We start from the raw sequence: 12,973 nt of genomic DNA, 5'->3' as shown, positions 1-12,973 counted from the left end.
GGGGGTTCCGCAGCCGGTCTGGTGGGAGGTGGCGGTTTGAAGAGCGGCTGTGGGAGCTGGCACCTGGGCTCGGGCAACGGGGAGGGAGAGCAGCGGCCTGAGGAGCTGCCGCCAGCCCTGGGCTGATGCCAGCCAGGACTCGCTCCGCCGAGCCATTCCCCTCACCAGCACCCGCACGAGAGCTGCAAACCCTCCCCGCTGGGCACCCCCAGTTCCCTGCTGCTGAGCCCAATGCCGGGTGCTGCCCTTGGGCCACAACAACCCCCAGCATGGCTACAGGCCTGGGGAGGAGTGGCTGGAGAGCTGCCAGTCAGAGAGGGACCTGGGGGGGGTTGATAATGAGCCAGCAGTGTGCCCAGGTGGCCAAGAAGGCCAATGGCATCCTGGCTTGTATCAGCCACAGCGTGGCCAGCAGGGACAGGGAAGGGATCTGACCCCTGTGCTCGGCACTGGTGAGGCCGCCCCTCGATGAGTGGGTTCAGTTTTGGGCCCCTCACTCCAAAAAGGCCATTGAATGACTCGAGCGTGTCCAGAGAAGGGCAACGGAGCTGGTGCAGGGTCTGGAGCACAGGTCTGATGGGGAGCGGCTGAGGGAACTGGAGGGGTTTAGTCTGGAGAAGAGGAGGCTGAGGGGAGACCTCCTGGCCCTCTCCAACTCCCTGAAAGGAGGGTGCAGAGAGGGGGATGAGTCTCTTGAGCCAAGGAACCAGCGCCAGGACAAGAGGGAATGGCCTCAAGCTGCGCCAGGGCAGGGTCAGACTGGCTCTTAGGAAGGATTTCTTTGCAGAAGGGGTTGTTGGGCGTTGGAATGGGCTGCCCAGGGCAGGGGGGGAGTCCCCATCCCTGGAGGGGTTGAAGAGTCGGGTTGAGCCAGCGCTGAGGGATCTGGTGGAGTTGGGAACGGTCAGGGTGAGGTTCATGGTGGGGCTGGAGGAGCTTCAAGGGCTTTTCCAACTGAGATGATTCTGGGATTCCCTGTTGTCACACGGGACCTCGGGAGGTGCAATATCCCCTCGGGGTGTGCACTATCCCCCACCCTGGCACGACCCACCAGGCTTTGGGGAGCTCGGGCACGGCTCTCGGGGGACACTCGGGGGACCGGCACTGCTCGCTTGTTGTTGGCTTTTTTGGGTTTGTTTTTCTGGTGCAAGTTCTTCCCCCCGGCAGAGCCCGATTCCCGCGAACTAAACGCGCGTGTGCTGATGGGGGTGGGCGGGTGCCGCCCTCCCTCCCGCAGCCGGAGAGCCCGAGGGGTCCGGGGGGGTCCCGCAGCCTCACCCCGTGCGGGACGGCGGCGGGGGGCGCCGGTCCCCGGCCGTGCCGCGGTGGCGGCGGCGGCTGGAGGCGGCGGGGCCGCCCCGTCCCGTCCCGTCCCGCCCCCCGGTGCCGCCGTGACCCCGCGGCCGATCACTTCCAGGGCGGCCCCGGCTCCCGATTTGAAAATGCAGGAGCGGCTGGTGGTGCTGCTGTGCGCGCTGGCGCGGCGGCGGGCGGGCGGGCGGCGGGCCATGGCCGGCACCGGCACCGGGGCTGAGACCGGGGCCGGGGCCTGGGACGGGCCGCAGCGGCGCGCCTGGCTCCGGCACTACTACAGCCAGCGGCAGAAACGCCTCATGACGGTGACCGGGGCGGGGAGGGACGCGGGGGGGCGCCGGGGACGGGGCGCGATCGGTGGCGGACGGGAAGGACGCGGGGACAGGCCACGCGCGGACGGGGAGGATGGAGGTCAGGAGGGACACGGGAGGACACACGGGTCACGGGGACACAAAGGATGGGGGACACAGGGGACTTGGGGGACATCGGACACACGGACACGGAGGATGTGGGACAGGAAGGATGCGGCGGGTACACAGGCCATGAGGACACAAAAAATGGGGAACGGGGGGATGTGCAGGGCCCAAATACAGAGGTGGGAAGGATGGGGGGGGACACAGAGGTCACGAGGAGGACACGGGTCGCAGGGACACAAAGGGTGCTGGACATGGGGGACACAAAACTGTGGGACACAAAAGACACGTGGTGGACACAGAGGTCACAAAGGGATGGGGAACATGGGGGATAGGTGGGACACGGAGACAAGGACACAAAGGGTGGGGGGGGCATGAAGGACAGGGGACTTAAAGGACACAAGGTGTGAACCCAGACACAAAGGACAGGGGATGCTGAGGACATGAAGGAGGGGGTGACATCAAAGGTGGGGGACACAAAGGGTGGGGGATATGAAGGGCCTGGGGACACATGGCAGCAAGGACAAGCTGTTGGGGGGGAACACGGGAAACCCCCTTCCCTGGGCAGTTGCCAAGGAAGGTGAAAAAAAGCCTCTTTTTAGCTTAAAGATGTTTTTTAGAATTTATGACAGAATTCTTGTAGAGGGGCCAGAAGTGTGGGTGGTCACTGCACCTTCCAAATCGTGACCAAGTCCGCAGTTCACTTGATTGCAGGAAAGCAATTAACGCTCGTTAAAAAATAAACCCACAGAATAAGTGGCCACCCCAAAAGGGGACTTTTCCAGAAGGCTCCTCCTCGGCAGCACCTGGACATCTTCACTATTGCCTGCAGGGTTTGCAGTGGGGCTTCCCAGGAACAGGGAATTTGACCCAGTGGTAGTGCTGGTCGGGACCACTGGCCACGTGGCACCGGGTGTCCTCCCTGCCTTGAGCAGGTCACTTGAGCGGGGGGGTCTTCAGAAGGGGGGTCCCGGGGAAGCACCGTCTCACACCCCCCTCGTCTCCCCATCACGCTGCAGCTCCTGATCGCTCGTCGGAGGAGAACCAGCTGCTACTTCTACCCCCGTGCCTGGCCCAGTGTCAGGAGCGCGGACTGGTGGGAGCGGGTGGTCCTGAAGGAGTTTGGGCCCCAGGACTGGCTGGAGAAGTTTCGGATGTCCAAGGAGACCTTCTTCTACATCTGCAACCAGCTGCGGCCTGGGCTGGCTCCGCACAGCGCCCACTTCCACCCCACCCTGCCCCTGGAGAAGAGGGTGGCCGTGGCCCTGTGGCACTTGGCCACCAACGTGGAGTACCAGACTCTCAGCCCGCTCTTTGGCGTGGGGCCCTCCACAGTGCAGACGTGTGTCCGGGAGGTGAGCTATGCCGTTGTCTTGCTGCTGAAGCCTGTCTACCTCCGGCTGCCCAACGAGAAGGAGCTGGAGAACATGGTGCGCATCTTCCGCACCCGCTGGGGCTTCCCGCATTGCATCGGTGCCCTGGACAGCCTTCACATCCCCATCCACCCGCCCCTGCGCCTCAGCGCTGACTACTGCAACGGCCAGGGCTGGCACTCCATCCTGACACAGGCCACCGTGGATGGGCTGGGCCAGTTCTGGGATGTCTCCACCGCCTTCCCCGGCAGCATGGAGAACAGTGCGGTCCTGGAGAGCTCCAGCCTGTGGGTGCTGGCCAAGGAGGGCCGGCTGTGCCCCAACCCTCCCAAGCATTTCATGGGGAAGGCACAGAAGTACGTGCTGCTGGGTGATGCCACCTACCCCTTGCAAGACTGGATCCTCAAGCCCTACCAGGAGGACGAGAACCTCACCCAGCGGCAGCTGCAGTTCAACTACCGCCTGAAGCGGGCGCACAGCGTGATCGAGAACGCCTTCCTGCGCCTGAAGGCGCGCTGGCAGATCCTCCTGAAGTGCGATGACTGCAGCCTGGAGCTGCTGCCCACCCTCGTCCTTGCTTGCTGCATCCTGCACAATGTCTGCGAAGCCCATGACAACCCCTTCAACGAAGAGTGGCTGGAGGGCACCGAGCCGACTGAGCTGCCTAAGCCCTGCCAGCCCGCGCCTGCTGCCATGGAGGACGGCCGGGCCGAGCAAGTGCGCGAGCTGATGTGCCAGTACTTCGAGAGCTGCGGGGAGGGCTGACGGGGCCAGAGGGGAGAAGCAGCCCTGCACATCCTTGCTTGCAGACTTCCCGTGGACTCCGGCAAACATTGGCCCAGCAGTACCGGGCTGTTCGGCAAAGGACTGCACCCTCTCGCCTCTGCCGAAGGCTGCCAGCAGAGTGAGGAAGGCTGCTGGCTGCAGCGGCTGTTCCTGGGGCGGGGAGGGGGTGGCTGCGTCATGCTCATGCTGGTTTTGCCACTATGGTTTCAGGCAGTGGAATGTATTTTGTGCCCTTGCTCTCTTCCAGGATTTGAGCGGTCTGGTGGTGTGTTGTGTGCCGCATGAGTAAAGCGGGGATCGGGGCTGGGTGAGGGAGAGGGCTGCCCGGGTCTCCCTTTCCTGGGAGCATGTTTCTATCCTGAGGCCCCTCCGTCAGGCCGAAACCAGCAGGAGGCTGGAAATAAGAAGGCAAAATCCCCTTGAAGGTATGAAACTTGCTGCGTAAACATACTTGGGAGGGGAAGGGAAGGAAAAGGCAGAGCAGAGGGCTGGCACCAGCCCGGAATGAAATTGCATCTGCAACCTCCTGCTCTGCTGCTGCTCAGGCAGCACGTGCTGCCCTCGGGGGAGCGGGCTGAGCTGCCCCAGCCGGGTGTTCCTCCTCGCTCCTCTCGGGAGGGGTTTGCTCTGAGGGTCCACGGCTCAGCCTCAGAGGTCCCTCCCCATCCCACCCACCAGCTCTTTCTGCTGGCGCCTCTGATCTCTGCTTGCGGGGCTGCAGTGTGAGCAGAAGCACACAGCTCTGCCCCCGTATCGTCTGAGGAACGGAGTGGCTGTGGTTTATTCCCCCTGTGCTGCTGCAGGCAGGAGCCCGGTGGCACTCTGCCCCCGCCGTGCCAGGGCAGGGCCGGCTGCCGCAGCTCCATCAGCACTTCGCTGGAAGGTGGTAGGCGGGGGGGGGAGCGGCACAGACATATCCTGCGGGGCCACCCTTCCCACGGGCCGGGACCCGCATGAGCCAGCAGTGTGCCCAGGTGGCCAAGAAGGCCAATGGCATCCTGGCTTGTATCAGCCATAGCGTGGCCAGCAGGGACAGGGAAGGGATCTGAACCCTGTGCTCAGCACTGGTGAGGCTGCCCCTCGATGAGTGGGTTCAGTTTTGGGCCCCTCACTCCAAAAAGGCCATTGAATGACTCGAGCGTGTCCAGAGAAGGGCAACGGAGCTGGTGCAGGGTCTGGAGCACAGGTCTGATGGGGAGCGGCTGAGGGAACTGGGGGGGTTTAGTGTGGAGAAGAGGAGGCTGAGGGGAGACCTCATGGCCCTCTCCAACTCCCTGAAAGGAGGGTGCAGAGAGGGGGGAGGAGTCTCTTGAGCCAAGGAACCAGCACCAGGACAAGAGGGAATGGCCTCAAGCTGCGCCAGGGCAGGGTCAGACTGGCTCTTAGGAAGGATTTCTTTGCAGAAGGGGCTGTTGGGCGTTGGAATGGGCTGCCCAGGGCAGGGGGGGAGTCCCCATCCCTGGAGGGGTTGAAGAGTCGGGTTGAGCCAGCGCTGAGGGATCTGGTGGAGTTGGGAACGGTCAGGGTGAGGTTCATGGTGGGACTGGAGGAGCTTCAAGGGCTTTTCCAACCGAGATGATTCTGTGGGGTGTCCCGGCGGGAGGCTCTGGCAGAGCCCCAGCAGGGCTGAACGTGCTGCCCGGGCCGCCGGGAGGGCGGCGGCTGCCGGCTGCCCCCCGCCTCGCCGCGGCGCGGTAGCGGAGGGGCGGCGGCTTGGGGCGAAGCTTCCCGGGAAGCGGCTCCCCACGGCTGAGCAGCGCCGCAGCCCCCGCCCCTCGCAGGGCGCTGTGGCGGCCATGGCAGCGCCCCCCGCGCATGCGCCGCCGCCCCGCGGACCCCACCCGGAAGTGCCTGGCAGGAGGCACTGGGGCGGTCACGTGACGGAGCAACATGGCGGCCTGCGGTGAGCTCGGGGACCGGCCCGGGGCGCGTCCGGCCTCCCCGGTTCGGGGCCTTCCCTCCGCCCCGTCAGGGCCTGGCCCGGCCCGGCGGCCCCGGCTGAACGGGGCAGGGCTGGCGTGGTCGCGGCGGGGGCTCTGTGTCCGTCCCGGGGATCCGGTCAAGCCGGGGCCGGGCCCTTCCCATGGGGTCAGGCGCGGTCCCAGGGTCTGGTTCTGCTCGGGCCATCGTCCCGGGACCGGGGCTCGCCCGCTGCGCCGCGGCGCCCCCTTCACCCCCGCGGCAGCTGCCGGGCCGCTGCCCTCCCTGCCCCGGGCTGAGGGAGCGGTGTTTGAGGGCGCCCCTGGCCCCGGGAGCTGCTCCCAGGGTCCCCCTGACTGCCTTCCCCGTGTGCAGGAGCGTGACCGGGAGAAGCCCCGCCAGAGGCCTGCGTGCGACCGGATCCTGCCCTCCAGCTTCTGCCGGAGCCATGGGGACAGAGGAGGAGGTGGAGGCCATTGGCCGGACGCTGGTGGACGCAGCCCAGCCCCTACCCGCCCGGTTCCGGGCCCTCTTCACCCTGCGCAACCTGGGCGGCCGCGCGGCTGTGGACTGGATCAGCCGGGCCTTTGGGGATGGCTCAGCGCTGCTGAAGCACGAGCTGGCCTACTGCCTGGGCCAGCTGCAGGACGAGGCGGCCATCCCTGTGCTCATCCGGGTGCTGGAGGACACCAGCCAGGAGCCCATGGTCAGGCACGAGGCAGGTACGATGGCAGCTCCTGCAGCTGCGGGTGCAGCGGAGGGGTCCGGCCTGCAGCTGGGACTTGCAGGTGCTTCCCCCATAATGAACAGCTCACGATGGCCTGATCCAGCTTGGGCGTCATGGCTTGGAACACCCTGAGGCACGTAACCGCCTCACCACATCCCCTGGCCAGCCCTGACCGGACTGGTTGGCCAAGCTTTCCCCTTCCTGCTGGCCAGCCTGGCTCCTGCCATGTTTATTTGCCAGGCTGGCTCATTTAGGATTGGTCAGAGTCAGGCCTGTGTTGCCACTTCAGAGTGGGGCCAGGCTGTGCTGGAGGATGCAGCAGGGTGTCCTTGATAACATCCTGACACGTCCTTCCCACGTCCTTCCTTCAGGTGAAGCCCTGGGTGCGATCGGGAATCCCGATGTGCTGGATATTCTGAAACGCTATTCGGGCGATCCCGTGGTTGAGGTGAGGTTCTTTGGGGTTCTTCCTGTGGGCTGCAGCGCTGCTGGTCCAGGAGAGTGAGGCAGGTCTCCTGGGCAGCCCTTGGCTGGGGACAGGAACACCAGGAGTGGCATCCTGCTGTGTGCTGGTGCCCAGCTGCCATCCGGGAGCTCTGTCCCCCAGCCAGGGCTGTGTCCCTGTCCCTGCAGGTGGCAGAGACGTGTCAGCTGGCAGTGAAGAGGCTGGAGTGGCTGCAGGAGAACAAGCAGGAGCCGGGTGCCAGCCCCTACCTGTCCGTGGATCCTGCTCCCCCCGCTGAGGAGACGGACGTCGCCAAACTCCGTGAAACCCTCCTGGATGAGTCCCACACGCTGTTCGACCGCTACAGGGCCATGTTTGCCCTGCGAAACCTGGGGGGCCAGGCTGCTGTGCTGGCGCTGGCGGACGGTAAGAGCCAGTGTGAGGCTGCCTGCAGTCTCCTTGCTGTAAATCTGTGTAGGTTAATCCAGGATTGGCCCTTCCCAAATCCAGGGCTGCCAGAGCTGCAGGGCTCCTCTTAGGCTCTTCACACGTTTGTTTCTAGAGCTGCTGTCCCCCTGCTTGCTTGCAGGAGCCACATCTCAAAGTGCTCTGTGCTCCCTGGTATTTCACAGCCCTCTTGCTGTCCTCCAGGCGCCCTTTCTCCGTGGGTAGGGGTGAGAGAGGGCACAGTCTGTAATGTTGGCTTGGGACCAACCAGTCTGACCTGGTGGGACTTGGCCCCACGGTGTCGGGGTCCTGCTCTCCCATTCTGGAAAGTCAGAGGCTGCCAGCCTCACCCTGCGGCTTGGGAATAGCTCTGGAGAGGGGAGTGAACGTCTCCTGAGTGGGGATGGAGCAAAGCACCAGCCCAGGAACCGTTTGGACCCACTCCCCAGCCCAAGGGAAGGAGGAGGCGGCTTTCCAGCCATCTGGGATGAGCTGAGGGTGCGTCTGCACTGCGAGACGAGGTGTGGGGGGATCTGTGAGCTCCTGCTGTGGCTGCTCAGTCCTGTGGCACGGGAGGGCTCGAGCCTGTGGCTGTGCTGCCAGTCTGCCTCGGGCTGGTGGGGCAGGCGGCCCCCGGGCAGGGCAGGCTCCCCACGGCAGCTGAGGGTGTTGCTGTCACGGGAGGGTGTCCCTACGCTGCCGGGGCTGCCCTGGCTGTGCAGGGTCAGGGAGGAGGGTGGGACAGCCCTTGCCCAAAAGCCCCCATGGTGTCCCCCAGCTTTTGGGTGGGGGGGCTCCGGCCCAGCCTCCCCGGGCGCTCGGGGAGCAGTGGCAGCTCACTGTTGCCTCCTCCCCGCAGGACTGCGCTGCGGCAGCGCGCTCTTCCGCCATGAGATCGGGTACGTGCTGGGCCAGATGCAGGATGAGGCCTGTGTCCCGCAGCTGACGGCTGCGCTGTGCAGCCGCACCGAGAGCCCCATGGTGCGCCACGAGTGCGCCGAGGCCCTGGGCTCCATCGCCCGCCCCTCCTGCCTGGAGACCCTGCGCGCCTTCGCCCACGACGAGGAGCGGGTGGTGCGGGAGAGCTGCGAGGTGGCGCTGGATATGTACGAGTATGAGAACAGCGCCCAGTTCCAGTACGCCGACGGGCTCTGCAAGCTGCAGGCCTCCGCCTGAGCCCCAGCTTGGGGGGGGGGGGCACGGACTGGGTGCGCTGCCTCCCCCCCTGCCCTGCTGTGTTTTCACGGCTGCCTCCATCGACGTGGATCCATGCCTTGCCGCGGTGGAGGTGGAGGAGGAACTGGATTTTCTCTCTGGCACAATTACAGCCACTTTCTCCCTCCAAATCCAGGCTGAGCTGTTACTTGCCCCCTGCCCTGCCACCCCCCCTGTTTCCTGGATCTGCCCCTTTTTCCCTGCCAGGATCAGCACTGTCTGCCCGCAGCCTGGCTCAGGGCTTGGATCGGGTGGGCTCTGCTCTGCACGTCGGAGCCTGTCGTGGCTGTGCAGGGCCTGGGGCTGCTCCGGGCTTGTGCTGCTGTGGCGGTTCAGTGTGAAACAGCTCCACTTTCCCTGCCTTAGCTCTGCTGGGGGGGTCAGGGCTGGCTTTGGGTACCCGCTCTTGTAGGTTGTAGCAGTGCAATGCCTTCAAATCGCCCTTCATACTGGTGCTGAGTCGGGTCCCTCCTTGCCTCTGCGGTGGAGGAGCTGCTGTGGGTTTGGCCTCTCCTGTCGGGGCAGGCCAGGGCTGTGCTTGCGGCAGCCTTTGCCCTGGGATGGGGGTTGTTTCATGGCAAAGTTTGGAAGATTTGGCTGCACTGCTTCTTTCTGCAGGGAACGGCGCTGCCATTAGGGCTTACAGGGTGAGGCAGGGCCTGTCCAGACTTTCCCCCACATTTAACCAGACCTGGGAGGGCTGAGGCTGGTGTCTGCTGCCGTCACCCAGCACCCAAACCCCCCAGGCAGCTCAGTGTGGGCACGGGGGGCTGCCAGGGAATAAAGCTGGGGGGGGAGAGCTCCCGCATGAGTCGAGTTGTGATTTAACCCTTGCCCAGATGTGGGATGCACCCAGCTCCTCAGGGTTGGGCCTCAGCAAGGAGCCCTGGGGCTGCCATGATAGAATCATAGAACAGAATCATTTAGGCTGGAAAAGACTTTTAAGATCAAGTCGAACTGTAATGGGAGGAGAGAGCATGGGGTGGGGTCCCGGATGGCATGGGGTAAGCCCCTCCTCCCCCCCTCCCTGGCAGGCCTGGGGAGGGGGCCAGACCTTGCTCATGGGGTGCCCCAGGAGCCCCCACAGTGCTGCCCAGCGGAGGGGCCAGCGGAGTCCCACTGCACCCCAGGGACTGGCATCCTGCTGGCGGGGCTTTTCCCCTTGACCCAAGTCTCCCTGTGAGTTGCTCCCGGGCTCAATCCTCTTAGTCCCTAAAGCTGCTGCTGCAGCCGCCTCGGCGTCCACGGGGCTCTGGTGCTTGGGGACGCAGCTGGAGCGGGGAGCCCCAGCCCAGCCTGGCCCAGTTCAGGGTGCCACGGAACGGGGTTTTACTGGAGACATGATCGATTTTGGTCTGTACACACTTGCTGGAAGTCAGATCTGTGTGCCCAGCTGCTGTGGATGGAGGGTGGCTCGTGTGTGATGTGGAGGAGCGGGGCCACTGATCCTCTGTTCCTCAGCACTGGAGACAAAGACCTGACGTTTTCGCACCGTTTCAGCAGCTGTTAGGGGGCTTCTTGCCCTCCCCTCATCCTCCATAGCCCCTGGCTACCAGGCAGGACCCAGCCAGCACCCACCGCCAAGCTTTAGGGTGTCTCTGCACCCATCTGCATCCCCTGCGGGTGATGGGGTGGGGTGGTGGGACGTGCCATTCCCCCTTGCGACCTTATCGATGTAAGGCAGCTGCCGGCTCTGCACCGGGCCCTTGCTGACGTGTGGACTTGGGCACGCTGCCTGCGGGGTTCCCGGTGTTTGCCCGGGGGTTTGTCCCTGCTTATCGCCCCGCCTGCCCCAGCCTTTTTTTCTCCAGCGTTTTCACAGGTAGTTCACTCAGACCATGCAGGCTTGTTTGCAAATCTCTCTGTGCCAGCGTTTGCCTCCACTCCCTCAAATGCCTTTTAAACCCAAATTGGAAGAAAACTGGCGTTTTTGCAGCCAGGATCTTGCTGGGGTGACCTGAGTGGAGGAGAGCTCAGGCGTTGAGCCCTGACTTGGCACCGAGCCGTCGTGGGTCCTTCCCCTGGCTCACCCACCCTGGGAAGCATTCAGGTTTGGTTTTTTCAAGGCTGCTGCTGGTCGAGGCCGAACCCTGCGCCCTCCCGGTGCAGAGCACATCGCTTTTGGGTGGTGCCTGGACCCTGCACCCCTCTGCAGGCTGCCCCTTGCTGGAGGAGCCCCACTGGGCACCAGGGTGCCGCACGCAGCAGCCGAGGCGAAGCTCTGGGCAGTGACAGCCCCTCGCTGTGGGCCGCTTGGCTGCAGCTGGACTCTGCGCAGCAAATGGGGCCCCGTGGGGCCTCCCCCCGGCGTGGGACTGCAGCGCCCATCCCCTCTGCCCATCCCCTCCCTGCTCGGAGGGCGCCGTGTCCTCCGGGACAGGGCACTGCTGCTGGGATTTCACACCATCTGCTCGGGGGATCTGGGGCCTGCCGAGGGATCTAACCAAGCTCAGGGGAGGGGGGGAGGCCTCGGGGTGTCCCTCCCCATCCCTGCCTTTGGACTTTCTCCAGCTGCAGACGGTTCCCTACATCCAGAGGGGTGGCGGTACCTGTGGTGCTGTCAGAGGGGTAGATTCTTGGGACCCCGAGCCATGTCAGAGCCTGCTGGTCACCCCCCAGGCTGAGCCTGCCGGGGCTGTGCCCGGATTAGCAGGCACTAAGCTCCTTCCCGTGGATGCTCTGTCCTTTGGTGGCAGCGGGTGAGCGGCTCCCTGTCGCACGGAGGGTGAGTGGCACTGCCACCGGGCATGGGGACCCCGCTGTCCCCGTGAGCCACTGGCACCGAGGAGCTTCACAGACCCTGATGCCACTTCTCCCCTGCAGCCCCCTCTGCGGCAGAGGCTTCGGTGGCTCCGGGCTGGGGCGTGGGGGGAACTGGCAATGGCCCTGGCAGGGGGCACCCCACTCCCTGGCACCGGGGAGGTGTGGGGGTCGCGGCACTTGCTGCAGTATCCCCCCGAGGAGGACGGGGTGCTGTACGTGGACTACAAGCCCCCCGCCCTGGACAGCATCCGCCTGCCCCGCTATGTCCTTTACCTGATGATGGCAGCCACCCTGGTGCTGCTGGTGGCATATGCCATCGTGGGCCACCTCATCAAGGACCTGATGCACGACTTCGCTGGTGAGTGCTGCCCAGAGCAGGGCTGAGCTCTGGGGCTCCTTCCGGGGCTGGGTGGGGAGCGAGGGGTGTCCCCCAAACCCAGAGGCTTTGCCTGGGGGGGATGTGCTGCTGATGGCTCTGTGTCTGCCCCCACAGACTGGGCGTTTGGGCCCAAGCCGGAGGAGGAGAAGGTGGTGATGGCTAAGGGGACCGTGCCGGAGGTGGAGTGGCTGGATGAGGACATGGTGCTGGCAGAGGGTAAACCCGAGGATGAAGGCGCCAGTGGCCTGCCCGGCATGGACATCCCGCTGGGGCTGCTCACCACCGCCCCGCGCAGCTCCATCTCCTTCGCCGACACCCGCAAGAAGAGGTTTTTCTAGGGCCGGGAGACCCGGCCCCGCCACCACCAGGACCCCTCAGCCATGCCTGGCCACTGGGTCACAGCATGGCCCCCGGCCCCCGACTCGGGTGCAGGGGTAACGCTGCCCGGTGCTGGCACGTGGCTTCACCGTCCTCGGCACAACCCCACACGCTTCTCTCGGGGCTGCTCTTGCTGCCCCCCAATAAAGCAGCCTGCTCCAGCCCTGCTTGCTCACCTCTTAGCCAGGCATGGGCACAGGGAGGTGGCAGGGCTGGGACACCTCAACCTTCACCTGGGGACAGCAGCATCCCTCGGCGGAGCTGCGCTGGCCCCCGGGCACGGGCGCGTGGGGAGGGACAGATGTGGATGCACACGCGTGGAAAGGTGGGTGCTCGGGGGTGCAAACCCCTGGCATGGGGGAGCACCCCAGACACGTGTGGGCGCAGGGGGCATGGTCGTGGGTGCACACACACACACACACACACACACACACAGGCTCGTGCCTACAGGGAGGCCCACGTCAGTGCAACCACGCGCAGACGCGCGGGAAGGGACAGACAGACGAACAGCTGAGGCTGGATTTGCTCCTGCTGGACCCCTGGGTGCCTTGACACTGCCAGGCCGTGCACCCCCCGCAGTGGGGCAGAACTCCATGGCACCCACAGCCAGTCGTGGGGGGAAAAGCACCCATGAGCACCACTTGGGCTCTGGGTGGGGGCACTGGGGATGGGGGGCGCGTCGAATGGACCCCCATTCTCTGCCTTAAACCCAGCCTGGGGCTGGACACCCCCCCCATCCCTCCAGTGGGGACCCTGTCCCCATGTCTCCAGGCTCCTTCTTCACCCCCTGGGGAATCGCCACGGGCTGGGTGG

At 65.1% G+C, this 12,973-nt stretch overlaps 3 protein-coding genes across 3 annotated transcripts; all 3 read left to right on the top strand.

Annotated features, from left to right (window-relative positions):
• The first annotated feature begins 1,489 nt into the window (after positions 1-1,489).
• On the top strand, positions 1,490-4,135 carry LOC141935323 (uncharacterized). The gene is made up of 2 exons (XM_074851444.1): positions 1,490-1,619; positions 2,747-4,135. Exons 1-2 carry the CDS (start codon positions 1,509-1,511, stop codon positions 3,863-3,865), a joined length of 1,230 nt encoding a protein of 409 aa, XP_074707545.1. The 5' UTR covers positions 1,490-1,508; the 3' UTR covers positions 3,866-4,135.
• A 1,614-nt stretch (positions 4,136-5,749) lies between these two features.
• DOHH (deoxyhypusine hydroxylase) lies at positions 5,750-8,771 on the top strand. The gene is made up of 5 exons (XM_074851445.1): positions 5,750-5,789; positions 6,182-6,528; positions 6,905-6,981; positions 7,167-7,404; positions 8,285-8,771. The coding sequence occupies exons 2-5, from the start codon at positions 6,255-6,257 to the stop codon at positions 8,599-8,601; spliced, it is 906 nt and encodes a 301-aa protein (XP_074707546.1). The 5' UTR covers positions 5,750-5,789; positions 6,182-6,254; the 3' UTR covers positions 8,602-8,771.
• A 132-nt stretch (positions 8,772-8,903) lies between these two features.
• On the top strand, positions 8,904-12,323 carry SMIM44 (small integral membrane protein 44). Its single transcript, XM_074851446.1, has 2 exons — positions 8,904-11,761; positions 11,897-12,323. The coding sequence occupies exons 1-2, from the start codon at positions 11,521-11,523 to the stop codon at positions 12,118-12,120; spliced, it is 465 nt and encodes a 154-aa protein (XP_074707547.1). The 5' UTR covers positions 8,904-11,520; the 3' UTR covers positions 12,121-12,323.
• Positions 12,324-12,973: the final 650 nt, after the last annotated feature.

This window comes from Strix uralensis, chromosome 27 (genome assembly GCF_047716275.1).
Source record: "Strix uralensis isolate ZFMK-TIS-50842 chromosome 27, bStrUra1, whole genome shotgun sequence".
NCBI lineage: Eukaryota > Metazoa > Chordata > Aves > Strigiformes > Strigidae > Strix > Strix uralensis.
Note: the sequence above shows the minus strand (reverse complement) of the source record. Positions and strands in the feature narration are given on the sequence as shown.